This window comes from Malus domestica, chromosome 01, assembly GCF_042453785.1.
Source record: "Malus domestica chromosome 01, GDT2T_hap1".
Taxonomy (NCBI): Eukaryota; Viridiplantae; Streptophyta; class Magnoliopsida; order Rosales; family Rosaceae; genus Malus; species Malus domestica.
Genome location: NC_091661.1, coordinates 22,872,931 through 22,900,664, shown reverse-complemented (window position 1 = coordinate 22,900,664; position 27,734 = coordinate 22,872,931). Strand labels below are relative to the sequence as shown.

At 37.2% G+C, this 27,734-nt stretch overlaps 5 protein-coding genes and 1 long non-coding RNA gene across 10 annotated transcripts; 4 read left to right on the top strand and 2 right to left on the bottom strand.

The window, feature by feature from the left end:
- The first annotated feature begins 745 nt into the window (after positions 1-745).
- On the top strand, positions 746-8,052 carry LOC103433130 (uncharacterized). Its single transcript, XM_029100657.2, has 18 exons — positions 746-1,107; positions 1,706-1,775; positions 2,035-2,652; positions 2,740-2,925; positions 3,037-3,150; positions 3,700-3,758; positions 3,989-4,055; positions 4,145-4,196; positions 4,289-4,381; positions 4,481-4,564; positions 4,688-5,112; positions 5,298-5,359; positions 6,238-6,307; positions 6,651-6,731; positions 6,829-6,930; positions 7,127-7,248; positions 7,413-7,527; positions 7,618-8,052. The coding sequence occupies exons 1-18, from the start codon at positions 1,046-1,048 to the stop codon at positions 7,735-7,737; spliced, it is 2,502 nt and encodes an 833-aa protein (XP_028956490.1). The 5' UTR covers positions 746-1,045; the 3' UTR covers positions 7,738-8,052.
- An 882-nt stretch (positions 8,053-8,934) lies between these two features.
- LOC103433122 (probable serine/threonine-protein kinase PBL7) lies at positions 8,935-12,004 on the bottom strand. The gene is made up of 5 exons (XM_008371355.4): positions 11,829-12,004; positions 11,048-11,238; positions 10,374-10,563; positions 9,769-10,160; positions 8,935-9,541 (listed from the first exon to the last, which is right to left on the bottom strand). Exons 1-5 carry the CDS (start codon positions 11,926-11,928, stop codon positions 9,269-9,271), a joined length of 1,146 nt encoding a protein of 381 aa, XP_008369577.2. The 5' UTR covers positions 11,929-12,004; the 3' UTR covers positions 8,935-9,268.
- A 1,843-nt stretch (positions 12,005-13,847) lies between these two features.
- Positions 13,848-14,995, top strand: LOC114823235 (elongator complex protein 6-like). 2 transcript variants are annotated; one of them, XM_029098695.2, is made up of 3 exons: positions 13,848-14,132; positions 14,329-14,398; positions 14,795-14,995. In XM_029098695.2, the coding sequence occupies exons 1-3, from the start codon at positions 13,917-13,919 to the stop codon at positions 14,851-14,853; spliced, it is 345 nt and encodes a 114-aa protein (XP_028954528.2). In that variant the 5' UTR covers positions 13,848-13,916; the 3' UTR covers positions 14,854-14,995. The 2 variants fall into 2 exon arrangements, with proteins under 2 accessions (XP_028954528.2, XP_070674635.1); XM_070818534.1 differs by having other exon boundaries at positions 14,329-14,411.
- Positions 14,996-16,263: 1,268 nt separating this feature from the next.
- LOC103406289 (elongator complex protein 6-like) lies at positions 16,264-18,401 on the top strand. Its single transcript, XM_029100656.2, has 5 exons — positions 16,264-16,623; positions 16,820-16,889; positions 17,286-17,482; positions 17,578-17,724; positions 18,167-18,401. Exons 1-5 carry the CDS (start codon positions 16,408-16,410, stop codon positions 18,287-18,289), a joined length of 753 nt encoding a protein of 250 aa, XP_028956489.1. The 5' UTR covers positions 16,264-16,407; the 3' UTR covers positions 18,290-18,401.
- Positions 18,402-21,544: 3,143 nt separating this feature from the next.
- Positions 21,545-22,021, top strand: LOC114824219 (uncharacterized). The gene is made up of 2 exons (XR_003772391.2): positions 21,545-21,687; positions 21,787-22,021. It is a non-coding gene; the product is annotated as an uncharacterized lncRNA (long non-coding RNA).
- LOC103417716 (two-component response regulator-like PRR73) lies at positions 21,855-26,706 on the bottom strand. 4 transcript variants are annotated; one of them, XM_029100642.2, is made up of 9 exons: positions 26,481-26,706; positions 25,344-25,723; positions 24,874-25,035; positions 24,631-24,764; positions 24,301-24,471; positions 23,778-23,874; positions 23,243-23,696; positions 22,361-23,150; positions 21,855-22,261 (listed from the first exon to the last, which is right to left on the bottom strand). In XM_029100642.2, exons 2-9 carry the CDS (start codon positions 25,648-25,650, stop codon positions 22,154-22,156), a joined length of 2,223 nt encoding a protein of 740 aa, XP_028956475.1. In that variant the 5' UTR covers positions 25,651-25,723; positions 26,481-26,706; the 3' UTR covers positions 21,855-22,153. The 4 variants fall into 4 exon arrangements, with proteins under 4 accessions (XP_028956475.1, XP_028956484.1, XP_028956480.1 ...); XM_029100651.2 differs by having other exon boundaries at positions 25,344-25,697; XM_029100647.2 differs by having other exon boundaries at positions 25,344-25,749; positions 26,481-26,705.
- Positions 26,707-27,734: the final 1,028 nt, after the last annotated feature.

Here is a 27,734-nt window from a genome sequence, read left to right as displayed (position 1 = left end):
TAATAAAATTCGACCTCTTTTAATAGAAGTTTCTAACCATGATGAGGAAGTATTTAATCTCACATTTACGTCAAGATTTCGATTTATATTATTTTATATATATAAATTTCTTGATACGTTTGGCACTAAGACAAACAATGTTATTAATCTATTTATGTTATATTAGTCTCTCTGCACAAGCTCAAGCTCATGCGTTACATGTCTCCCAAAGATGTATTTTATTAGTTGTTTATCATTATTTATTAGTATCACGTTCATAACATTATTGATTATGTCGTCTATTCATATTGAACACCTGACCTACCAATACTAAGGCGATGGTGTGATGGTCCCGCTTTTTTTGTCATATTTTGGAATTTTTTTATCTATATATCTTCTATATATAAAGTGAGCATCATATAAAGGTGAAACATTTAAAATACCATAGATTGCCCTTTAAGAATTTCAAAAATTACAATTGAACCAAAAACAGATTGATCGATTCACCACTTTTTAATTTTCGATGAACATAAATTTAAAACTTTAGAAAAAAAAATCTCCCACCCTAGTAGGTGGTTAGGTTTCATGTTTTTGCTTCATTTTTTTTTTTGAATGATTTTTAAATTAAAAAATTAAAAAGACGAAACATGATCTAATATAAATACGCGTGTGGCAAGAGGCTAATATTTCGTAAGAAAAATCAACAATTCCAGAAAAGGAAAAATCATCCATTTTAGTAAAATAAAAATTGAACTTTCTATTTTAGTATTTTACTCTTGCTTCTGCGGAAAATAAGTCCCTCTCCCTCATCTCGGATTCCGTGTAAGAGACATGGCGCACATGTAATAATGTCACGGCAATCTCGCCCCTTAGTGCATGTGCCCCCCTCTCTCTCCCTCTCCAACTTCCTTGCTCAATCAACCAACTCACACTCTACTTCTACCCAGTCTTCTCTCTCCGACTGCCTCCCTCCCACGCACAGACGCTGAGTTGAAAATTCAGTTGCAGAAAATCAAGGGCCAGCCGCGGAGCAACGAAACCCGATCTCCCCGCTCACCCGGACCCGATGAAAATGAAATTCGCCGCCAAAGTCTCGCTCAACCCGCTCGGCGCCTACGAGCACAAGAGGTAACGCTTCTTCTTCTGTGCTACCCCTCCCCTTTCCCGCCACGCGTCCTCCTAGGTTTTCTGTAATCCTCATCATTTTGCTTCCTTGGCTGGATTCGCAGAAATGAGTAGTGATTCGGGGATTAAGATCCTGACCGTTGGATTTATTAGCGTGTGATTTACTAGAATTTGTGTGATTAATTGATTGTGTATGTGCATTGAGGGAGTTGATTTTCGATTGTTTAGTGTGAAATGCGGTGTGATTTGTAGTATAATTAGATTGAGACTGATCTGAGGCAATGCCAAGTGATATGGGAACTAGAATTGTCGAGCCTGAGTCCGCGATCGAGACTCGACGCCGATTACAGGTATCCCGAGCACCGATCGTGCTCGAAAGGCCGATTACAGGTATCCCGAGCACCAATCGTGCTCGGAATTTTGGTTTTCGTGCTCTGGATTGGGTGTTACTAATAATTGGGCCGTTTGGATTGGGACATGATTGCGAATTGATTATTATGGAGGTGTTGTAATGTTTAAGGTTAGGTATGTTTTTTGCTTGTGAAGGAAGATTTCTATTTCGTTAGAGATTTTGAATGAACGGGCATTGGTGTTTGGACAGGGATGCTTATGGATTTGCTGTGAGGCCTCAGCATGTACAACGATACCGAGAATATGCCAGTATCTACAAGGTTTTGTCCTTTTTTTGTTTTCTTCTGTCTTAACATGTTTCGTTTTGGTTTATGATAAAAATTGATGATCATGGAAAAGAGAACAAACATTAGATTTACAACTATGTTCGTTTAGTTTCTTACATTCTGAGAAGCTAAACAAAGCATGTGTTTGGCTTCCTTCGGCCGGTGTTTTCACTTTTTACAGTGAAGGCTAGATGAGTGAATTATTTATCAGAAATTCCAGCTATGTTGTGCTCTAATATACATATGTTTTCAGGAAGAGGAGGAGGAAAGATCAGAAAGGTGGAAGTCTTTCCTGGAACTACAAGCAGAGTCGACTGAATTGCCAGTAGATGGATTATCTAAGGGACAAGATAACTCAGTTGTCGAAGCCTCAGCGAAAGAACTAGACTCTAATTCAGAAAAGGGTGTTGATGGCGATGATTTAAGTGACCAGAAGACAGGTTCTGATTCTCCAACCAAAAGCGATAATGACAAGGAGGAACTGGCAGCTAACGACAAAAAAGCTCATGGCATCCAAATATGGAATGAGATTAGACCATCCCTTCATGCCATTGAGAATCTGATGAGTATTCGTATAAAGAAGAAGAAGAACAATTTATCAAAGCATGAGCAGGACACAGGAACTGGGAAGCCACTTACTTCTATTGAAGAGGCTAGATCCCCAAAAGGAGCATCTGAGGAGGATTCCGAGGATGAGTTCTATGATGTGGAGAGGTCAGACCCAGTTCAAGATGTCCCTTCGAGTGACAGTCTGAGTGCATCTGCAACTGGTGCTGTTTCTGACACAGTTGATTCAGAATCTTTATTTCCTTGGAAGGAGGAATTGGAGGTTCTTGTTCGTGGGGGAGTGCCAATGGCTCTCAGGGGAGAGGTGCATATTTAATTATTTTATCTCTTTTTATTTCGCGAATTTCATTATAATGAGTAAACATGATGATTGCTTACTTCCAACTTTCAGCTTTGGCAAGCCTTTGTGGGTGTGAAGGCACGGCGCGCGGATAACTATTACCAGGATCTGCTAGCTTCTGAAACTAATGCTGGTGGTGATGTGGAAAAACATAGCTCGGAATCAGACAGTGATATCAAATTGTCAACAACAGATCCTGTATCTGTACCTGAAAAATGGAAAGGGCAGATTGAGAAGGTTGTCCACTACTTTATTAAAAAAACTTTTGTCTTCAGTATGGCGGCTCCTTTATTTGAAAAGAACTATCAACTAAAGTTATTAACTTATTGGCAATGATCTGATTTCCAGGATCTACCTCGAACATTTCCAGGTCACCCTGCTCTTGATGAAGATGGTAGAAATGCTTTGAGGCGTTTGCTTACCGCATATGCGCGACACAATCCCACTGTTGGGTACTGTCAGGTAATTGGTTGTGGAACATGTTCTATGCTCAGGTAACTGCTAAGTTTTAAAGTTGCCATTACTGTAATTGGCCGTGAAATTCGAGGATCAAAATAGTACTTTGTTTTCCGTGAAATGACACTTTTGTGATTTTTTGTACAATTATACCGAGACTGTAATGCTCATGAGTTTGACTTATGTATCTATGAATAACATCTTACAAATAGGTTATGGGTTTCTATAAGTTTATAAGTTTATTGTGAATGGAGTAGTTTTAATGAATACAGGATCTGGCCAATTTAGGCCTTAAGGGCTATAGGATTAATTTGTGATCCACAGAGAATCTTAGCCTTATGTTGTCTTCTAAATGTCAACATTATTTGTCACATTAAGTCTGCATCTTACTGAGGGTTATGGATGGGACTTAGATGGAGCTGTAACTGAACCCCCTTCAATATTTGAGTGATTGTAATGCGTCAATATTTGTGTTTAAATTTAACCAATGTTATCAATTATTTTCTTTGTTTCACTTCTAACTGACTTTAATGCTTGTTGGGCTTCTACATGCAGGCCATGAATTTTTTTGCTGGCTTATTACTACTTCTCATGCCTGAAGAAAATGCCTTTTGGTAAGATCTGAAACTTGATTCCCTGTTTATTAACTTCCCCAAAAGGATAATCACCTTTGTTTGTCATTACTTGACTTAATTTTGGAGCTAAGAAATTAGATAGCAGAGTTTTCTTTTGAAAGGAATAACAATTGTCCTTGAAATTTAGAAGTTTTTGTTGCATATGGTTACATTTGAACTGATTACACTTGTTTGAATTTGTGTAATGACAAAATTGGCAAAACTTTCAGGGCTTTAATGGGGCTCTTAGATGATTATTTTGATGGCTATTACTCCGAGGAAATGATAGAATCTCAGGTACATTAACGAAAATGTGAAAACTATGTTACTGTATAACTGCAGATGGTGGGCATTTAGACATATACTGATGATCTGTATTTTACCAGGTGGATCAACTGGTTTTTGAGGAGTTGGTGCATGAGAGATTTCCTAAATTGGGTTTGTATATTATTATGTACACAGTAGATGCTTCTCTTTGTATTATATATTTGTTGTGCGATCACTTGATGTCACCTTTAATCACATTGCAGTCAACCATCTAGGTTACCTGGGAGTGCAGGTGGCATGGGTTACCGGGCCATGGTTCCTTACCATTTTCATGAACATGCTTCCATGGGAAAGTGGTCAGGTTTTATATGTGTCTTTGTAATTAAAACTAACTTTTCTTTTATAGGTACTTCTTATAGCCTACCTCTAATATGATTGCTTCCTATTGATTTCAGTTCTTCGGGTCTGGGACGTTCTTCTTTTTGAGGGGAACCGCGTGATGCTGTTCAGAACAGCACTTGCCTTGATGGAGTTATATGGTACTGGATAAAACAGATTTATTTTCCCTTTTTTCAAAGAAAAAGATTACATATAATATGGATATTCAATGGCCTGTAGGCTTCTCTGGTTTATGAAACTTAATTTGGCTCAGTTGCGTGTAGGCCCTGCACTGGTTACTACTAAGGATGCTGGAGATGCAGTCACTCTTCTGCAATCGCTAGCTGGCTCTACATTCGATAGCAGTCAACTGGTATTGACAGCTTGCATGGGTTACCAAAATGTAAATGAAACTAGATTACAAGAGCTGAGAAATAAACATCGGCCAGCTGTAATTGTCGCTATCGAGGAAAGATCGAAGGGACTTCAGGCTTTGAAAGATTCTCAGGGTCTAGCATCTAAGCTATATAATTTTAAGCAAGACCCTAAATCATTGATAATAGAGACAAAGAAAGCAGAGCTGTTGGTCAATTCACATACAAATGGTGATTTATCTCATTCAGAGTCTGGGTCCTCTAATGCAGATGAAATTCTTATTAGCTTGACTGGAAATGGGGAATTAGATTCCGTTCCAGATCTTCACGAACAGGTTGCTATTTCTTTTCAACCCAACCACACCCTCATTATAATCTTCTTTTGTTTGGCAAAGTAGTGGAGTCATTTTGTTCTGTGCATGGGTTGCCACTTAATCTGCATTAATTTTTTTTTTGGCTGGTTATTGAAATATTTTCCTCATAATCAAACTTTGAGATTTAAATTAGGTTCTTTGTGCAGGTGGTATGGTTGAAGGTTGAATTATGCAAGCTGCTGGAGGATAAAAGATCTGCTGAACTCAGGTTCATATTATGGTGTTAAGCGGTTTTTGTTTGTTTTTTTCTTGTAAAATCTACATTCACTTAACAGGATACTCCTTTTTGATATGTTGGATGCCAATGTAACTATCAATGTCCCCAATGCATTGGTTAAATACTTTGAAAAAATAGCTCATTTTGATAGGTTGGAAGGAAAAATGTAAGCCAAGAAATTTCAACAAAGAAAATAGTTTATATTTACTTCATAGTTGGTATTAATCTTGACCATTCAAGGGCATCTGGGATTTGGGGGTCCAACACTATACGACCATTCATTGTAGTCTTCAAGTCCAACCAGGGTATGATGGTTTCTGCAAACACTATTATAACCATTCATTGTAGCCCTCATTATGAACAACAGGAACCTATGGAGTTGTTTTTGTGTGAAAATGTCCTTAGTTGGCAGTGCCAGAAACTTGTTGGGAACATACTTGATTGCTTAGACATTTAACTTTTCTTCTATGAACCTCCTGTTAATTTTACTTCCATTAACAGATCATTCTCAACATTATCCCGACCACTGTTAAATGGAGCAGCTTTGTGTGATTCCAAGGAATCCTGAAAGATCACATAGGAAACTAGCTTTCTAAACTAGTGATAAAATCCTTAAGTTGAAATATTTTCTTTTCCTTAGATTTATGCCAAATCTTTATGTAATTATGCATCAACTGACACCTACATTCACAAGAGTACAAATATCTAAACAGTTTGACGACCATTACTAATGCTTCTAGGACCATTTCTAATCTTTCATACTATGCTTCAGTAACAACTATTAAATCTAGTAACAAATGTGATTGTTGTTGAGCCAGATTATTCTTCTAAAGTAATGCTGATATTCTGGGTCTTTCCCAAATTTTCAGAGCTGAGGAGCTGGAGACAGCATTGATGGAGATGGTCAAGCAGGATAATCGTCGGCAACTGAGTGCCAGGGTACATCCAAGAAACTTTTATACATAGCTTAATTTGTTAATGAAAGAGATGGTTTTCTATATATTTATTTCTTTTGTGAATCTGCCTCATTTCATTGGTGAATAATTTTAGATATGTTACTGCAAAACTTGTTTATTACTTGCTACATCTAATATTAGGGCAACAAAGCATTTTAATTATGATGATTAAATGAGTAGTTAATATGATCTGAAATCAGAACTTTCACTGGCTTATTGCATCAACCACACATCTTTGTTTCTAGTGTGGAATTCCCATTTATTTGTCCTTGTACTTGAAAAGTTACTAGTAAAGATATTTCACACGGAGTTTCTTGCTTCATCAGGTTGAGCAATTAGAGCAAGAGGTTGCTGAGCTTCGCCGAGCCCTTTCTGATAAGCAGGAACAGGAGAGCGTCATGCTCCAGGTTTTGTCTCCTCGTCCTTTGTCCTTGGGAGTACTGTCTTTTCCATACTGGTTCTGGGTTTGTGAGCAGAATTGAAAGATTGCTTCCTATCTTACAGGTCTTAATGCGAGTAGAGCAAGAGCAGAAACTAACAGAAGATGCTCGCAGATTTTCTGAGCAAGATGCAGAAGCACAGAGATTTGCTGCTCAAGTGCTTCAGGTTGCCTGGATATATCTGACTAGTTCTCTTATGTAATAATGAAAAATGATTATGTTAGATTTTAGAACCACACGTATAAGATTAGTTTACTAATTTAATGCTTGTAGTTTCACCAAACTATTCTCTGACTGCAGAGTGAAATTTCAGGTCAATATTTTTTAATTCTTATTTTATATATTGTAAACACATCTTGCAGGAGAAGTATGAGGAGGCCACTGCTGCGCTTGCGGAAATGGAGAAGAGAGCTGTTATGGCAGAATCAATGTTGGAGGCTACTTTGCAATACCAATCTGGTCAAGTGAAAACACAATCTCCACGGTAACAGTCTGTCATTGTTGAAAGTTACTCGATCACCTTTTTTGTACTCTTGGTTTCGTTCGTGTCTACCTTGATTTAGTCCTTCCTTTAGGTGTGGCGTAGATAATATGAAAGGTTGTTCAGCTTTCAGTAGGTGGAAATTGAAGTAAAAGGTTGTTTTGCAGATCTGTATCTTTACCAGTACAAAGCAATCAAGAGCAGCTGACACAAGAAATTCCTGCTAGAAAGATTAGTTTGCTAGGTCGACCATTTGGCCTTGGCTGGCGCGACCGGAACAAGGTTAGCCCTTCTTGTACCCTTGACATCTAACTTTTGTGTGAATAAAACAGTAGGAGAATACGATTGATAGGAGCCAAATGAATGCACCAGGGAAAACCTGCTAACAGTGAGGAGCCAAATGATGGCAAGCCTACCAGTGAAGGACAGAGCCCCACTGCGGAAGCAGAAGTAAAAGAGACGAATGGCGTTAAAGCGGAAGATAAAGAATAGAGCAGAGCAAAGTCTCTATTGATATATCCCTATAGATATTTGGTGCCCGATGGTATATTACTCAAATGTGCAAAGCTTTGGTAGTATGCTTTACTGTGTCCGTCGGTCCAGGGAGCTATAGTTTCGTATGCAATTTTTTATCCATTCATTGTTTGATTGTTCATTAAGTAGTGGTAATAATAATGTAGGGGAGGAAGAAGAAAATGTAGAAAATATGGATCATATATGGTTTACATAGGTGTATAATTTTTGTCGAGTTCGGCATCCTTCTTGTATTTGTATGACTTATCGAAACGTACAGTTCCTCTTCTTTTCGCTTTTGATCAGATAAACGTAGTTATGTTGCTCTCTCTCTCTCTCTCTCTCTCTCTCTCTCTCAAAATTAACGTTTTTGGGTGAAAGTAGCAGCACACGAAGTCAATCTTTTTGCTTCTGAAGGTGATTTACTGTTCAATATGTAATATGAGATTAATAATAGTTCATTAACTAATTTTGAGCAGGGGCAAAATTGTCAGAAAATGTTGGTGAGTGATTTCCGCATTTTCTTTTTCTTCTCGTGCACATTTTTTTAGCTCTTGGATTGAATAAAAAAAAGGGGACAGAAACCAAGCGAGTGCAGGAGACAATGGAAGTGATAATCAATGACCATGCAGTTGCACAGGATGAGGTAATGCATTCACCAAAATTTGTCAAATTCCTATAAATGATTGGAGGAAATTGTAGTAATGGTGCATGGACTTTGATTTAATTGGAATAATAGTTCATCAATTAGAAATTCATGACCATTGATTCCTTAAACTCATCAAAACATGCAACTATGTTCCTTTTTGTCGACTCTGTCCCAACTTCGGTCAAAATGAATCACATGTTACGCATGCGAGGCTTAATCAAGGCAAATATTAAAAACCAAATGAGAAAATTATATCAATGATCTCTCAACTTTAACCCAATTGGAAAAATTGTCCATCGACTTAAACCCAATTGAAACAATGGCCTCTCAACTTTAATACAATTCTAGCTCATTTTGACGAAGTTGACGAAAATGACTATAGTTGCACGTTTTGATGAGTTACGGACCAATGGTCAATGATTTTTAGTTGAGAGAACATGTCTCCAATTGAGTTCAAGTTGAGAGACCATTGCCACAATTTTCTCAAATAATTTGGATACATTTCTATGATTCTATTGGGAGGCCAGTTTCGACAAAAAAAATCTTATTGCTCAGTTGTACATCAAATCAAAGAATCTTGTAATAAGGCGGGTGAAAGAAAGGGACGGAGGAGGAAGCAATGAAAAACAGGAAAAGCGGGGGAGCGACCACCGCACCTGCTACCGGAGTGAGCGAAATTCCGATTAACAGGCACCATTGCATTTACAGCCAACAAAAATACCACTCAGCTCCAAACAAATTGACTTCTGAATCACAACTAAAACCCCACTACGGAAGGGAAACACGATGGCTATATTGGTGACAACAACCTCGCTCTCACCACAAGCTTCCGAAGATGGAACTGTGTCGACAAGACTTATCTTATGAATTTAGAAGTTCCCTCCTAGACCTAGGAGTGGACGATGCTGTGTGAGAGGTGTGTGATTGCCGTGCTTCAGGATCATATTTTTGGGAAGCAAGGTAACTAAGGGCTGTCACTGCATCCGCTATGACAGGTCGCATATTAGGGTGATCCTGGACACACATTGCAGCCACGGCAAGAGCTTGATACATTCCTCTCACCGGATACTGACCTTGGAGCATTGGATCAGCAATTTGCCAAAATTTCCTCCGATCTCTAAACAAGGGGCGGGCCTGCGACAAAGAGTTTATGAGCAGAAAGTTCACAAGAGTCGAGACTGCCATTTAGCAAGAAATAGCTTTGTCCTTCCTATTGTTGATTTCACTCGTAAAATTTTGCAGTTGTTAATTGCAACCTCATACGAAACTCATTTGAGTGTTCCAAGCAATCTTCATATGTTTTCATATTAGCAGAGAAAATAAAATGTACAAAAGCAAAGAAGAAGACACAACTCTCTTACCCATGTGACCAAATTCTGTTCACCGGCAGCCCTGGAAATGTCAATTGCCTTTCTTCCGGTAATGATTTCCAGAAGAACAACCCCGAAGCTGTATACATCTGATTTCAATGTGAGCTGACCAGTCATTGCATATTCAGGGGCGCAATATCCATAGGTTCCCATCACCCTAGTGGAAACATGAGTATTATCTCCCACAGGACCCAACTTTGCCAAGCCAAAATCCGATAGCTTAGGATGGTATCCTTCACCAAGTAAAATGTTTGAGCATTTAAGATCACGATAAATAACAGGGGGGCTAGCTTTGTCGTGCAAATACTCCAAGCCCTTTGCAGCACCAGCAGCTATTTTCATTCTCGTGTTCCAGTCAAGATGTTTTCCATCTGGCGGTAGATCTGGCATATGACGATAAATAAAAGTGATTAACAATGTTAAAAGATACCAAATAGAAGTTAGACGGAAAAATAAAATTGGTGCTTAAGCACCATATGACCGCAGATAGATTGAACATGCCATGACATGGTAATAACTTGTTAGCTTGCATTCTATTGCAACATCAAATTATGAACTTCGAGCAAAGAAATAATGGCTTCAAGTGCTGTATATACCGTGCAGATGGTCTTCCAAAGAACCCAATGGCATGTACTCGTATACCAAAAGCCTCTGATCCCCGTCAGCACAATAGCCTACCAAGTTCACAAGATTGGGATGGTGAAGTAGGCTCAACATTAATACTTCGACAAGGAATTCCCTGTTCCCTTGAAGCCCATTGGAATCAAGTTGCTTTATAGCCACTACCTACACCAAAAGGAACAAGGTTCAGCTCCTACCACAAGCAAAGCATGTGAAGTCAAAGATACAACAACAAATGAACTTCTAGGACAGACGGAAAAATATCAATGACAGTAGATATGAGTACACCCTTATTATCTGCAGCAATAGAAATGAATTGAATCTTATCAAATTGGAGACCACCCAGAATTAGGCTTAGCAGCACACTCAAAACCTTTCCGGTCTTTCACCAAACAATATTACTTCGGTCATCTTTTGCAACACTCTACTTTATCAAAGCATATAAAAAATCATCTTTTGCAACACTCTACAATAGTACATCATATGAAATAAATTTTAATTTTAGACATTAAAATTTACGATGCAAGAAATAAATCTTACAGTTAAGGTGAGGTTGAGAATGGGAAATGAAAGGCATAAAGAATTTTAATAAGGAAAGACAGGTAATTTAATTTTTCATGTAGATGATCGTCAAAGCTTTGGAAAGAACCTGATTAGTGCTCTCCAAGCGCCCTTTATATACTTGACCAAAACCTCCTTCACCTAAAATACAATCTGCTCGAAAGTTCTTTGTTGCAGCTGCCAATTCTCGAAATGTAAATGTATGTGCTGCAATGTGACCGGAGCCTCCATCCTTTGGAGCCTCCTTTACAGATGGTCCCAAATTTGCCTTCAGTTGCTCTAAGTAAAAGAACAAATGCGAAAGGTATATAAACAACAATGCAAAAACAGTTCACTGTGTAATAAAATTCAAACCAAACATCGATTGCAAAATGATCCAAAAAGTTTCTACTACTTATTACCATCATTGAGAGTTTTGAAAAAATGAACGAGTAATCGAGTGAACTTATCATAAATCCACTCCCTCTCTCTCTCTCTCTCTCCACGTTTTTTCTTCCTGATCAAAAGTAAACATTTAAGCCATCTCTCTGACTAAAAAACACACAGAAACTAATGATTTCGATTTGATTAAACAAAAATGGTTAGCAATAGTAGAAAACCCAGTGCAGTAAAGAACACAACTTTAGAGTTAAAAATCGAAAGTAACTCTTTCCCAATAACTGTGAATGCTAAACACCAAAGTAAATCCAACCCAGAACGCCAAATACCACATAACAACAAACCCACATTATTCCTGCATTCATCAACAGTAAATCAATGCGGTAAAAATATGCACACATTGGCTCACAAAGCTCAAATCTTCAGACATCTTCCGAACAGTAAAAAATTCTGGAAAGATGGTGTCTTTGGAATATTTCCAGAAATGTTACCTGAAATTGATGAGATCTGATCTTCTGTCTTCTTATTCTTGAGCTTCTTCTTCTTTGCAGCTTTTCTGCTTAATTTGCCAGAACACAGGAACCAACTCATGGCTTTTCTTCAACCTCTTGCTGATTTTTTACCTTTGTGTTGCTTGGGAGGCAGAGTCGGTTAAATTCTTGCAGACCTGTTCATTCCCATTATGTACTTTTAATTCTTGAAAACCCTTTTTTGCAAGGGTGCCCTTGTAGTTTTTCTGATTTTGTATTTCATCCCACAGAGTCTCAGTATTTCCATTGCTTTGCTTTGACTCAGCTCAGCCTCGAGTAGCCACTTTACTCCCAAAACTTGATGACAATTGCCAACTATGAAGATTACAATTGTAATTCTGATGTGATGCACTGGGAAAATACGTTCGTTAATTAATGTAGTTATGCTTACGTCTGTAACAAATTTATATATATATATATATATACAACAATATATCTTTACTATTAGAAAGTGAGAACCTTATTTAGGGTCACAAGCTTCACCAAAAAGTTTTGAACAAAAACACCCTTCAAACAAAAACGTTTACAAACTGAACGAAATTTGCATCTAATTATTTCAAGGGTATATTTGTAAACAAATAAAGCAATAATGACATTTAAAAAAATGATAAAAAAATTTCAAACGTGGAGGAGAAAAACTTCACCCCATTCGACGCAAAAGTAATTTTTCTTAGAAACTCGTTATTTATGAAATTCAAATTTAAGATTTTTTTTACTTTAAAAAAAAATGTCACCAAGTCTTAATACTAAATTACTGACTCCACGTAGCGTTTTAAATTTCGCCCAAGAGCTAAACGTTTAACATGTCATGATTAAATACAAAACCCAATGATTGGGTTTCACTTTTTTGCTTTTTTAAATACAATATTTGGCTTTCACTTGAGGAGAAAAAAACACTAGAAGCAGAATGGACAGCTAGATATGAAGGGTAATATACTATTAAATTAAAAATAAGGCCAGTTTTTATTGTTAAAAAAATAATAAAAAATAAGGCCAGTTTCTTGGAACAAAAATTTAAAAAAGCATAATTATGTCAATTTCAAAAACATCATTTTCAACATGACTTTGACCGCGTTTCAAGGAATTATGTTCAAACATGTCGTAATTTGAATTGAATAGTACTTAGTTAAATTTACCTCTGGGTGATTTCTTTAAAAATTAGTAAAAGGTGAATTTGGATTTGAATTTATATATAGCAAATTTGAGTAGTTTTTACTGAATCAATGTAAAGCAACGAATGAATGATAGGTACAATTGAAATGGTAACGTAAGTAAAAAGAGATTGAGATAAGTTAAAAAACATTTATGAGTCTAACACACAATTTTTCTCTATTTGCACTTTAAAATGAGTCTCGTATAATTTTCTTTGAACTCATAAAGCAAGCTATACGATGAGGGTTTTTCAATAATCAAATCTTTAATTATTATATGTGATGTCTGAGTTCGAAATCTCTATTTGTTGGATAATTTTTGGGGTGTGATATTCACATACTTTTTTTTACTTCTCACACACCCTTTTAATTTTCGGCTGTTGGATCGGATTAAGTAAAGAAGATCAATGAACATAAATTAAAAATGGATGTATGAATAGCACATCTCTAATTTTTTTTCAATTTTCTTACTATTCACTTTCATAAATAATTAGTTTGGAAAATAATTTTCATCCACCATTTCTCACCTCATATGCACCCCTCTAATTTCGTCGTCATTAGATTGAGCAATTAGAATAACATTAACAAATGTGTACATAAAGTAAAAAAGGGAAAGGAATCGTCTCTGGATCCCTTTTCATCAAATTCACTAGTCCGAAATTTGGACATTTAGAATTTAATCAAACAATTACAATTATTATAATTTTTAAAAGATTCTATATTTGTAGTTATTGAATCAAATTTCAACTATCGATCTCGGACTAAGTGGATTTGGTAGAAAATCACTGCTTGAGAAGGCCCAAAACCGTTTAAATCAAGTTCTGCATCAACAAACCGTTGAAATCAGAAATTCAGAAACCCTAAACCCTAAAAGCTGACTGCGAGGAAGAAAACGAAGATGGAGCAGGGAGGAGGCTTATTGGACGAAGCGCTAGGGGATCTCAGCCGCCGCGTTGTGCTCCTCGAAGACTGCGTCGACACTAGCGCCGCTTTCGTCCTCCACCACATTCTCAAGCGCTCTCTCTCTCAGCCTCCCCACTCCACGTCCAACGCCGTCGTTTTTGTTGCCTTCGCCCACCCCTTCTCTCACTACGATCGCATCCTCCGAAGACTCGTACTCCCTCTCTCTCTCTTTACAAAGAATTAAACTTTTACTTTTACTTTCGATTGATTGTTCATAGTTTCATGTTTAGCTGCTAACTTTTGTGTTAATTTACATTGGTTAAGCATTTATTAGTAATTGTTATATTTGTTTTCCATTACATTAATGAAATGGGGTTTTTGAATTCTGAATGTGTTTTCTGAAACAGGGTTGCAATTTGGCTGCACAGAGGGACAATAATAGATTCTTTTTTCTTGACATGCTTATGGACTGCCCAGGTGAGAAAATCAGGTATAAAATGGTCTTTCAGTTCACTGGCTCAGCCCGGCTTACTCTTATTTACTAGTTAATTTTCCACCCAATGCAAATCCCCTACATGTCCTTATTGATTTACATGTCCTGAGTAGCTAAAAGTTAGTTAATGATCCTCATATAAGAGACCTGCAGATAAATAAATCTTCTTTAGGGTGCTGTAATCACTGTAATTTGAAGCAATGTAGGATTTACTGCAGGACTGATGTTAACCATAGTTCCATTTCGGTTAATAAATCTTTGTCCATTAAGAGAAAAGTGTAAGAGTTGTTAGTATTGGTTATCAGAAATTGTTGGATTATCGGGTTTCTTTATATCATTAAATTCATGACAAGAAATCATCTCATTCGATTATGACGCAGACGAAGGGAAAAACAGTGATTGTGGACTAATTGCTTTGTATGGGAAAATCCAACTATGACAATTGCCAACTATGAAGATTACAATTGTAATTCTGATGTGATGCACTGGGAAAATACGTTCCTTAATTAATGTAGTTATGCTTACGTCTGTAACAAATTTTTATATATATATATACAACAATATATCTTTACTATTAGAAAGTGAGAATCTTATTTAGGGTCACAAGCTTCACCAAAAAGTTTTGAACAAAAACACCCTTCAAACAAAAAGGTTTACAAACTGAACGAAATTTGCATCTAATTATTTCAAGGGTATATTTGTAAACAAATAAAGCAATAATGACAACAAAAAAAATGATAAAAAAATTTCAAATGTGGAGGAGAAAAACTTCACCACATTCGACACAAAAGTAATTTTACTTAGAAACTCGTTATTTATGAAATTCAAATTTAAGATTTTTTTTACTTCAAAAAAAAAATGTCAATAAGTCTTAATGCTAAATTACTGGCTCCACGTAGCGTTTTAAATTTCGCCCAAGAGCTAAACGGTTAACATGTCATGATTAAATACAAAACCCAATGATTGGGTTTCACTTTTTTGCTTTTTTAAATACAATATTTGGCTTTCACTTGAGTGGAAAAAAACACTAGAAGCAGAATGGACAGCTAGATATGAAAGGTAATATACTATTAAATTAAAAATAAGGCCAGTTTCTAGGAACAAAAATTAAAAAAAAGCATAATAATGTCAATTTCAAAAACATCATTTTCAACGTGACTTTGACCGCCTTTCAAGGAATTATGTTCAAACATGTCGTAATTTGAAATGAATAGTACTTAGTTAAATTTACCTCTGGTTGATTTCTTTAATAATTAGTAAAAGGTGAATTTGGATTTGGATTTGAATTTCTATATAGCAAATTTGAGTAGTTTTTACTAAATCAATGTAAAGCAACGAATGGATGATAGGTACAATTGAAGTGGTAACGTAAGTAAAGAGAGATTGAGATAAGTTAAGAAGCAATTATGAGTCTGTAACACATAATTTTTCTCTATTTGCACTTTAAAATATGTCTTATATAATTTTCTTTGAACTCATAAAGCAAGCTATTCGATGAGTGTTTTTTAATAATCAAATCTTTAATTATTATATGTCTGAGTTCGAAATCTCTATTTGTTGGATTTTTTTTTTTTCAATTTTCTTCCTATTCACTTTCATAAATAATTAGTTTTGGAAAATAATTTTCATCCACCATTTCTCACCACATATGCACCCCTCTAATTTCATCGTCATTAGATTGAGCAATTAGAATAACATTAACAGAGGTGTACATAAAGTAAAAAAAGGGAAAGGGATTCGGAGAAGATCCATTTCCATCAAGTTCGGGCTTTTAGAATTTGATTCAACAATTACAGTTTTTATAATTTTTAAAGAGCCCCTATTTGTAATTATTGGATCAAATTTTAAATCTTGGACCAAGTGTATTTGGTAGAAAATCACTGCTTGAGAAGGCCCAAAACCGTTTAAATCAAGTTCTGCATCAACAAACCGTTGAAATCAGAAATTCAGAAACCCTAAACCCTAAAAGCTGACTGCGAGGAAGAAGACGAAGATGGAGCAGGGAGGAGGCTTATTGGACGAAGCGCTAGGGGATCTCAGCCGCCGCGTTGTGCTCCTCGAAGACTGCGTCGACACTAGCGCCGCTTTCGTCCTCCACCACATTCTCAAGCGCTCTCTCTCTCAGCCTCCCCACTCCACGTCCAACGCCGTCGTTTTTGTTGCCTTCGCCCACCCCTTCTCTCACTACGATCGCATCCTCCGAAGACTCGTACTCCCTCTCTCTCTCTTTACAAAGAATTAAACTTTTACTTTTACTTTCGATTGAGTGTTCATAGTTTCATGTTTAGCTGCTAATTTTTGTGTTAATTTACATTGGTTAAGCATTTATTAGTAATTGTTATATTTGTTTTCCATTACATTAATGAAATGGGGTTTCTGAATTCTGAATGTGTTTTCTGAAACAGGGTTGCAATTTGGCTGCACAGAGGGACAATAATAGATTCTTTTTTCTTGACATGCTTATGGACTGCCCAGGTGAGAAAATCAGGTATAAAATGGTCTTTCAGTTCACTGGCTCAGCCCGGCTTACTCTTATTTACTAGTTAATTTTCCACCCAATGCAAATCCCCTACATGTCCTTATCGATTTACATGTCCTGAGTAGCTAAAAGTTAGTTAATGATCCTCATATAAGAGACCTGCAGATAAATAAATCTTCTTTAGGGTGCTGTAATCACTGTAATTTGAAGCGATGTAGGATTTACTGCAGGACTGATGTTAACCATAGTTCCATTTCGGTTAATAAATCTTTGTTCATTAAGAGAAAAGTGTAAGAGTTGTTAGTATTGGTTATCAGAAATTGTTGGATTGTTGGGTTTCTTTATATCATTAAATTCATGACAAGAAATCATCTCATTCGATTGTGACACAGACGAAGGGAAAAACAGTGATTGTGGATTAATTGCTTTGTATGGGAAAATCCAAAAGACTATAAGTGCCTTAGCTCAAGAGAACAACTGTGTCACCGTTATGATTGACGATATTTCCCTCATGGAGGTGGCTGCTAAGGGGTCTACAAATCTTGTGCTAGACTTTCTGCATTACTGTCATACTTTAATATCAGAATCTGTAAGGCATTGCTTGCAACTGTCTCAATTGCTCCACCTTTCATGCTTCCACTCCTTTTGTTCCGTTATTTATTTTATGTCCTTTTCTTGTCTCAGGGTTGTTCTTTAATCATGCTCAATCACGAGGATATCTATTCAGGCACAGCGAAGCCTACCCTTATTTTACAGATGGAGTATCTAGCAGACATTCTGATAAGGGCAGAACCGTTGGCCACTGGGTTAGCCTCAGATGTGCACGGGCAGGTATTTGCTAGAAAAAAACATTATGTCTCTCTTCATAGGGAGAGTGCTAGGAATTATATCCCGTCGCATCATTCTTGTATGGTCCCCTCTACTCATTTGTGATTAATTGCTTACTTTATGGGTCTTTGGTTGTTATGAAAACAGATAATCTAATTAGTTTGTTAACCATACTATGCTCATATGTATGATAGGGGCTTTTGTGTCATGATCCTTTTTCTTGATATCCTTGTTCTTTGCTCTTCACAAATTGGTGTTAACAATTGAAAAATTGTGAGAACTATGTCCGTTTGTATTGCTTGCTACCGTGCTGCTTGTGACTTGCCAGTTGCGACTGTAGTCTTCTATTACTTCACAAAAGGTTCATCCTAATAGTTGTAAGATAATACCTACATTGCCGCACGGATACATGAGTTATGATCCTGATTGTTGTACTTGGTTGCAGTTGACAGTTAAAAACAGGGGGATTTATGATGGGCATGAGGGATCGAGAAACAAGGTGTCGAATTTCCAATTCAAAGTAAAGGAAAACGGTGTCGAGTATTTCTATCCTGGAAGCAAGACTTGAGGACCATATATGCGTTGTCAAGGAATTTCAAATTGTGGGTGAATATAGCGATTGAGGCGACATGAATGTTGTGATTCTAATTTCAGAATGGAAATGCTAGATTTCTTGTAAATTTGTTATTCTCATCCCGACCTGCCCCGAAACCGAAATAAAAGGACAAGGATTGTCTGCCCTCCTTGTTCCCGTGCCCTTCCATGCCTCATGTTTGTGTGGTCACGGTTAAGTCACGTCAACATTTTATATTACTATTCATTTTTGTCTTATTATCTCTATAAAAAAAACAATATAAAATGTTGACGTGACTTAACCGTGATCATACAAAACAGGAGGGCACGGGACCAAGAAGGACAGACAATCCTTGTCCAAAATAAAATGGGTTGTGAATGGGACTCTTATCATCGATAATTAGCATATGCTCAATGAGCATTTGAGAATGTCTCTACCGAAGTTTGAGGATTATTAGCGCATATTTTCTTTTGGTAAACAATTAGAGCATATGTTTTGCATTACAGTGTTGGTGAATGACTATTTGAAACAAATCCAATTGTTATGTGATTTGGATTTACCTTTTAATTTTAAAGATACGTTAAACCGACGAGCAAGAACTGATTAATGTTGCAATCCAAAAATGAAAGGATAACGACAACAAGTGACTCGAATGTAAACGTTCTTTGTTTGCGAATACATTGGTCACCCAATCTCATGCATTGACAATGACATGGCCCCCCAAGTCGAGCACATAGTCCTCCCTTTAAAGGTCATCGAATTAGTGGTGAGCCTTTTGTCCCTCTCTATAATTACATCCAAATCGACTGTTTCCCTCAACGTCTATGAAAAGGAAACGTAATGAAAAGGTAAACGTGCCTTTTTATTGTTAAATTTTGCCAAATTATTAAAATGCATCATTTAAATGGACTTTAAGGAGGTGTTTACTAATCCGTAATCAAATTGAGAGGAATTGAATTGAGGACGAATTGGATTGAGGTGGAAGTAGAATTAGATTTCTGTTGAAGTTGTTTACTAAAAATGTATGGAATCGGAGAGGAATGATGTTGGTTCTATATAAGTTGTTTATTAATTCACTGGAATCAGAATTAAAACTAGATTGGTTACTAAATTACCCTTATATAATTATTTTTATACTAATTAATCAAACTAATTTATTGTTAAAAAAAAAATATCAAAGTAATTTTATATACCAAAATTTATCTATATAAAAAATAATTAAAAGGTTTCTTTTTGTTAGAAGATGGGTATTTCCATTTGCCCCCCACCACCCAAAACCCCCTGTGTTTGTAAAACCCCGTGTCTGTCTTCCCAGCACCTCCCTTACCTTTCATCCTGAAGACCTTATTTTCCCAGCTGCAACAGCCCTCCCCCATTCCCGCCTTTCCTTGCCCTCCATCGCACTTACCCCTATAGCAACCGACCCTAGCCCTAATTTTTGAAACCCTCCATCTCTCTCCTCTATGCCCTCCCTCTCCGCTTTCTCGGTTACTCCTGCCATGGTTCGCAATGCCGTTCAATCCAACGTGTTTGTGAAAACCGATGAGTGGGTTGAAGTTCAGAGATCTCATATATGCTTCTTGAGCGGGTCACCTACTACCGATCGTAGTGGGTATGATGTTTGGCTGACGGGTTTTTTTTTTTCTTTTTTTTTTTCTTTTCATTTTCTCTACATTTGTGGCTGTTATATTTGTGGTGGTTTTAGGAGGGGTTGTGATAGGCGTGGTCGGTACGGTTGTTATTGTGTCCGTTCATGGTGGTAGATTTGGGAAAAACAGAAGATTGAGAGGGTGGTCTGGAATAGGGAACGACTCCCATTCCACGTATATGTAAACACGCCCTAAATGGACAATTTTAGTTCACTCCGATATCTCACAATACCACTCCAATATCCCACAATACGATAAGATAATCGGTAATGTTTTGATAAGTAATTCATATTCTCAGTGTTCCTTACTCCGATTATACTAAAAATTATCAAGTTTATATATAATTTTCGTTCCCTTGCAGTAAAACCATGAAAAATGCATGAAGCTGCTACATCCATGTGTTTTACTTTCTTACCAAAAAAAAAAACATGAGAAGTGTGTTTTGGACTCAAACCATTAGCTTGATCTCGATTTTGAATTTTTAATGAATTAGAGTTTGCCATGCATTGATATTAATTGTTGTATTTATTTTCCATTGCATAAATAAAAATGGGATTTATGAATTTTAGATGTGTTTTTGAAAATAGGGTTGCAATTGTTGTATTTCTTTTTTCTTGACATGCATCTTCCACGATGTCCACACTTACAAAGAATAACTTCCATTTCACAGTATACAGTCCCTCAAATCCAAGGTGGAATACCACGTAACACAATTCAAATGCATGAAAGAACATCCTAACCAAAGTGTTAATTCCTACGTGGATTGATATCAATGAAGTTTCTGCCAATTTTGACAGCATATAATGACGATTTCCTTTTTCTTTTATAAATAGTTTATTGTGCGAGCCCTAGTAAATGACCAATTATAAAGCAACAAAACAAGTTTTAATTGTAGGATGAGCTCCGAACTCATTAATTGTGTTTCTATTTCATAGAAGTCCTTCCAAGCAAAAGGGTCATGGAATTGTCGCCCGCAACCAAGATAGGGGTATAGGAACCACTAGAGGAGTGGATGAGACTACAATATGCAAGGCAAGTCTATCACGGGGTATTTTTGTGAGTAGGTCGTTGAGATGACGTGATATGTCAAGACAAAATATACATTTTCTTCATTTGGCTTTTTGGCCTAAACCCTAAATTTGACACGTGAAAAATCTGCCTAATTATAAGGCGTAGTAAAAGAAAGAGGAGTCTCTCCGGATCTACTTTGTGGGGATCCTTGGGATTCCCATTTCCTAGCTATATCGTGCAACCAATTTTCGTTAGATACTATTTGTGTTTAATTTTAAATAAAAAATTCAAATAATTTATGATTGCATGATACAGGAGGATGAGTGACTAAAATGTGCGAAACCCTAGATCCCACAAAGTGGATCCGGATATGATCCAATTCCGTAGTAAAAAGGAACGTGCTTTCCATGCTGACTTGTGCCCAACTATATCTTACGCAGCTGACTAAGTTCTAATCGGTCTTTTGCTTGATAGAAGGGAAGTTCGCCGCCGAACCATTTCTGTAAGCGAATTGAGCCACCGGACAGCGACGCGGCTAGGGATGCGTGTGGGGTGCTGATAGAGATGGGTGAGAGGGTGGCCGGGGGCGGAGATTAGGCCACCCCATATGCTTTTGCTTCTCTGAAATTCATTTTTTTCTCCTTCGTTCACGTGTGTTCGCATTGTCCAGCGGCTACATAGCTTTATCTAGCCGCTGAACGATTGAATTCAGTGCGCCGGCAATGATCTGCGGTTAGTCTCTCCCTTCCTCAGTCACACACTACAATATATTATATTGTAAATTTTGTAACTGCTAAGTGACATTTTTTTGTGTTTGTTCGTATGCAAAAGGGGTGAAATCTGATTCTTCAACATGCAAGTGCAATCTCTGCAGTTTTTCTTCTGATGAATACGAAGCATCGTCTAATGGTGTAAATTCAAGTTTTGACTAACAACGGTCTAGACATATGTTTGTATTCAAGTTTTGGCTACCCCATCAAGAATTACTGCCTTCTGCAGTAAAATCGCAAAAGAAATTGTTCAAGTCAAAAATCAATAAACATAAATCCATGTGTCTTTTGTTTTCCCCCTGTAGTAAATCTAGTCTTTAACCATACTAGTAGATTTTGAATGCCAAATGCTGAATGCCCCTATCCTGCATCATCATGGCTAGTCCTGTTCTCATGGACAAAACCACCAGCAATGAGTTGAGTAAGCTTTAGCTATCTGCATCGTTGCCTTTGGTTTCATTTACCACCTCTCGAACAAACTGTCCACGAACACGGGGCCTTTCTTCCGCCAGTTTTTTCCTGCTCTGGTATCTAACCTGAAAAGGTGAAGAATTGTTTTGTTAAATACTCAATCAAAATTAACCATGGAAGTAAAGCATTACACGCGATAAAACTCAAAACACAACTAGAGTTACCTTCTTCTCGAAGCATCTATCTTTCCTCTTCTGGCGGAATTTGTGCAAAGCAGCCTCTCTTTGTGCAAGACGGTTTTGATCAACTCCACTTTTGCTACCACCTTCAGTTGCACTGATAGTTTCTTCTTCTCCAGCTATGTACTCATCAGATTCCATGTAAGTTCCTCTAGAATTTATGGCAGAGCTACCCCCACTCTGCCCGTTGATACTGTTGTTTCTTTCTAAGGCACACCCATGCAAACTGTTACTGCCAATATTCCCTTCCATTGGTGCACCCTGCACATTGGATGACCCGCACTGTGGAGCTGCAGCCACCAGATTTTTCAGTGACAGACCATCGTGATTCAGTATCTGCTGGTGCTGGTCCAGACGCACGTTATGCATATGGTGGTGGTGGTGCTGCTGCTGCACTTGCACGTGCTGATTCATTCCCCATTCTTGTAATAAAGTTGTGTAATGGACTGCAGCATCAGCCAGACCTTGTTCTATAAGCTGGTTATAAGACATAATCCTGCTGTGGTCTGGTTGGAAGACAGAGGAAGAGTGGATTGATCTGGGGTCTGCATTGTCCTCAGATGTCTCTTTGTTGGCAAAGAACTTGTTTGTAGTGGACCCCATGTCATCGTTATCACTACAGCCATTGGGACGCTGGTAGAGAGGAGTGCCATCTGATTTAGATTGAGAATTTTGAAATGATTTTGCATTTGCTCCCCCTGAGCTATTACCGAGAGGAGAATAGCTACCAATATTCCCAGATGGGGTCTGCTTCGAATTTGTAGAAAACTTGTACCTGAACAGTACCGAAAAATATTTTCAGATTAAAAAAGTTGACGTAAACGTCATTAGAGATGAGTTTAATTCAATTTCTGAGTATCTGCATACCTTGAGAAGGCTGAATTGTTTGAATGTCTCAGAACATTTTGATCATGACCACTGCACCTGGCATCTCGAACATCTCTCTGCGTCATTAAACTGAGCTCAAGGGAGGGAATTTCTTTACTGTCATGGATGGCCTTAGCTTTTATCTCTGGAAGCTTGAAGACACCATTTGGAACGTCAAACATAATACATTGCATCTGAGGAAAGGTGGTACTGTTACCGATGCCACACATTAGATCAACAGCCTGGTTTCTCAATTCCCGATTTGGTTTTTCATTGTTGAGCTCTGGTTGCCCTTTCTCTGTTTGTTCATCATCGTTCTTTGAGTCTATTTCTGGAAGTCCATCTTTATTAGTGCTGGTCGTGTTGGTTAACCCTTCTTCTTTTGGTTCATCAAGCTGCAAAACTGAAGTTCTAGGAAGCCCTATAGCTGAGTCTTTGCCCATGACAACATCACCTGAAGGAGAAAAACAGAAAAATTTTAACCGAAACAAGAGAGAGACAAGGAAACAAAAGATCATTAGAATAAGATGCCTACCAAGCTCTTCATTTTGCCCTTCACCCTCACTAGTTTTAAATGCAGGCACCCCGTCATTGCCAAAAGTGTCATCCCTTGAAGGATCAACCTGACTGGTCTGAAAGAATAAATCCAAGCTAATGCTTGGAAATTGATCAGTATCTCTCCAGAAAGATCTTTTGGGAGATAAATTTTCGTTCTGGGTGGCACAGAACATTGCAGCTAAACAACCTCATCACGAAAAGGTACTTTTTCCTGAAAATGATCTTTTTGCCTTCCGATTTAAATTATGTTTAATTTTACTCATGTTCGTGATTAAACATTAGGCATACATATACGAAAATCGAGTGCAATAAAAAAGAATTCAAACACTAGTTTACTCTTTTATATGATACTAGTAAAGTGAAGGCAATTAGTAAGCTGACTGATACTTGCCCATCAACATCGAACGTACATGAGAAAGGAGATAGAATAAACCATCCAAGAGAGGATACACGATTAAAAACGTAGAACAAGAAAGATCCTAGACAGGACGAATTTATACCTCAGTGCCACTTCCATTGTCACCTTCATCCTTGTCAGTCAGACTAATGTTTCCGAGGGCAATGTTATCCTCACAATTACTGCCAGTGTTCTTGTCTGACTCCTCAAAACTTGACGACTTTGTAGATTTTTGAGTCCCGATATCACTTGCACTTCCACTACCACTAGATTGCTGAAAGGATGAGTAATGAACACAAAAACAGAGGCTCAAGATTCTGCACATGCCTTGGTGATGCACTGATGCTTGAATGTAGAAATGAAAACCAAACTGAAAATAATAGTTCCACGACATAGTATCATACAAAAAAATGAAATAAGTAGAGCGACTCACCCTTTGGCATTTCCTCCAGATATGCCGCCATAGGTTTTTAAGCTCATTCTTTCGTATAGGCTTCAATAAAAAGTCAACAGCGCCCTTTGATAAACACTTAATAACTGTACTCATTGAATCTTGACTCGACATCACTGCACAAGACACACCAGGTTCAGTAGCTAAAGTATCAACCTGCTAAAAAAATACTATAGGTAAATCAGAATTACGTTTGCCTGAGTAAAAATGTAAAAATGTACTTACTAATTACAGGAATATTCTTTCGAGTTTTGTGGTCCATTATGTTGGTCAGGAGATCCATGCCTGACAAACTGGGCATGACAACCTCACTCAAAATAAGATCAACATGAGTTGTAAGATCTTCTAAGATTTCCCAAGCTCGTATACCATTATCTGCCTCTATTACTGCAAAGGTTGGATCCACTGTTAATTTTACCAAAATACAAGCAATTAAAGGAACAGGAATTAATCCTCATTTTCCTAAATTATTCAAGATAAATTGGAACGATATCAAACTGCTAAAAAAATAATAGAACATGCTTAAACAGAAAATCTGTCGTAAGCACGTGCTATCATCTTATGGTGTATGAGGGAAATATCTCATACCATTAATATCTGCACTTGAAATATCAGCTTATACAAATATCTACACCAGTACACTTCAATTGATCCTAGTCCTACACATAGGTTCTTATATGTTGCATTATACTAACCTTCGTAGCCACAATTTTGCAGTAAAGCGCGGAGAACATTGCGAGTTCCATCATCATTTTCCACTAGCAGAACCTTCAGAGACCTGACAGATAAGAACTCCTCCCATCCTTGAAGCTGCTGTTCTGGCCGCCCATCATTTACGCTGTGCAAGTCCTCGTTAACCTGAAAACCTTCCTCCTTTGAGAGCCCTCGGCCATCTCCCATAGCGCCATCCTTAATCTCCTTGTTCTCATCTCGAATATGGCAATTTAATTCCACGCGCTCTCTAGTTACAGGACTATTGCTATTCATCCCAACTTTCCCCATCAACCAGATTCAAATAGACAACAGGATCACGTTGCACGTCCAGGTGTCTTCAAAATACAAGCATTAAAAAGACCTAAAATGGAGTGAAGCTCCATGAGCCTCTCGAAACCAAAAACAATCAGATTCAAAAGAACTGTAAATTACATGCTCTATGAAATCGATTCACCTTCCATCCCCACTGATTTATCTAACTAGAGCAAGGAGTACTTCAAGTTCAAACAAACTTCTCATTATTCTCTTTAGGGTTTTTTTAGCCAAAATGATCCTAAGATTGGCATAACTCTCATTTTGTTCCCTAAGATTTAAAATCGATAGGAGTGGTTCTGAGATTGTCCACCGTCAATTATTTTGGTCATTCTGTGAAAAATCTCCATTAAATTGAGTGTATTTTTGTCAAATCAAACCCTCCACTTAAATTGATGGTTTTTCAATTTAAGGAGATTTTTCACAGAATGACTAAAATGATTTACAATGGACAATCTCGATGACCAATTCTATTGATTTTAAATATCAGACAACAAAGTGAGACCATTTTGGCTAGAAAGCCTTATCTTTAGCATGAAAAGTGATTCACTAAAGTATTTTTCTCACACAATTTTCCATTTCAGCAACAAAACATACGAAAGATTTAACAAATTTGCTCCTTTACGCTTCAACAGATATACAAAAAAAATAAATAAAAACAAAAAGAGTGGGAAATTGAAGTGAAATTAACAACAAAATGCACTCACATCAACTAAACCTAACAGAATAAACTGTCATAAAAATTAAAAATTGAATGAACTGGAAGAATAATTTTATTATTTCGATTTCAGAGCAGTCAAATTTACCTCTAATTCCAGAGAAAATAGCCAAAAAATATTAAAAAATTCTGCATTATTTGAGCTCGATCCAGACCGCCGAATGCAGAATTTTTTGAGTTGGAAAGTCGCACGCTTCCGAGCTGAGTGAGAGCGCGTTAGGGCTTTTCTCTTCTGAAAAATAAAAGAAAAAAGAGAAAAATACGCATCGGAGAAAGAAAAAAAAAACGGCCTCGGCGGTCGCGGAACGGCGGATGTCTTGAAAATTGAGATAAAGATATTATATGCAGGCCATTTGCTGACGTGGATGGAGTGGAGGTCGGGAACTCTGCCACGTCATGTGCCACGAGGGATAACTGGGGGAGTGGGCCATGCGGGGAACTCGCCGTGATACGTGGCGCGTTTTGAGGCGAGTAAAAAGGTTTGGGGATGCTTGGATTCTTCGACGTAACTGGAGACGAATTTTGGCGGGTTCGCACACTAACGGCGGAAGAGACGGTTTGTGAGAGGACCAAAATGCCCTCCCGATTTCACTGATTGGTCCACGTCATCATAAAAATATCCGCTTGGAAGAAAAGTCTTCTTTTCGGTTTTTCATTTTAAATGTTTAGGTAATTTAGTTTGTATCAATATCTATTTCTATCATTTTGAATCTAAAATTCGTTGTCACGTGATGTTACCGATTTATATCACTAGTAATAAAATTTTGACAATATATATACCACTTGATCTATTAATAAATGAGTCCAATGATACTAATATGTTTAAAACGTTATTAATTTATATATCTTGCCTTTATGATCTAATTTTCTTATATATAAATTGCTAATCACCTTCATCCATTTTCTCATAATTTCAATAGGTTATCAACTTCGGATTAAGATTTTATATAGATTTCTTCTAGAAATATCATAATAGTATTTTAATATTGATTTTTTTTCCCAAGTATTAATAATGATTAGAAATATTATAAAATTATTATTTATTTTTTATCAAATAAAGTTTAAAAGAAAATTGGTTACTTTTATCACTAGCGCCAAAACTTACCCATAACCTCGAGCCGAAATAATTTAAAGATGACATCTAACTGCCAAGTGCCATTATTTGGAGAGAATCGAGATGAAAGTGGACGGAGGTGCCAAATTGTCGCACAACCCAAAATTTGGGTAGTTGATTATACAAATTTTAGTTCAGATAGGCGTTTGCACAAAAGTGAGTAGTTCAAAGCAATATTGTGAAAATTTTCCTAGTTTATTCTTAACCCGATTAACATCCCGCACAATG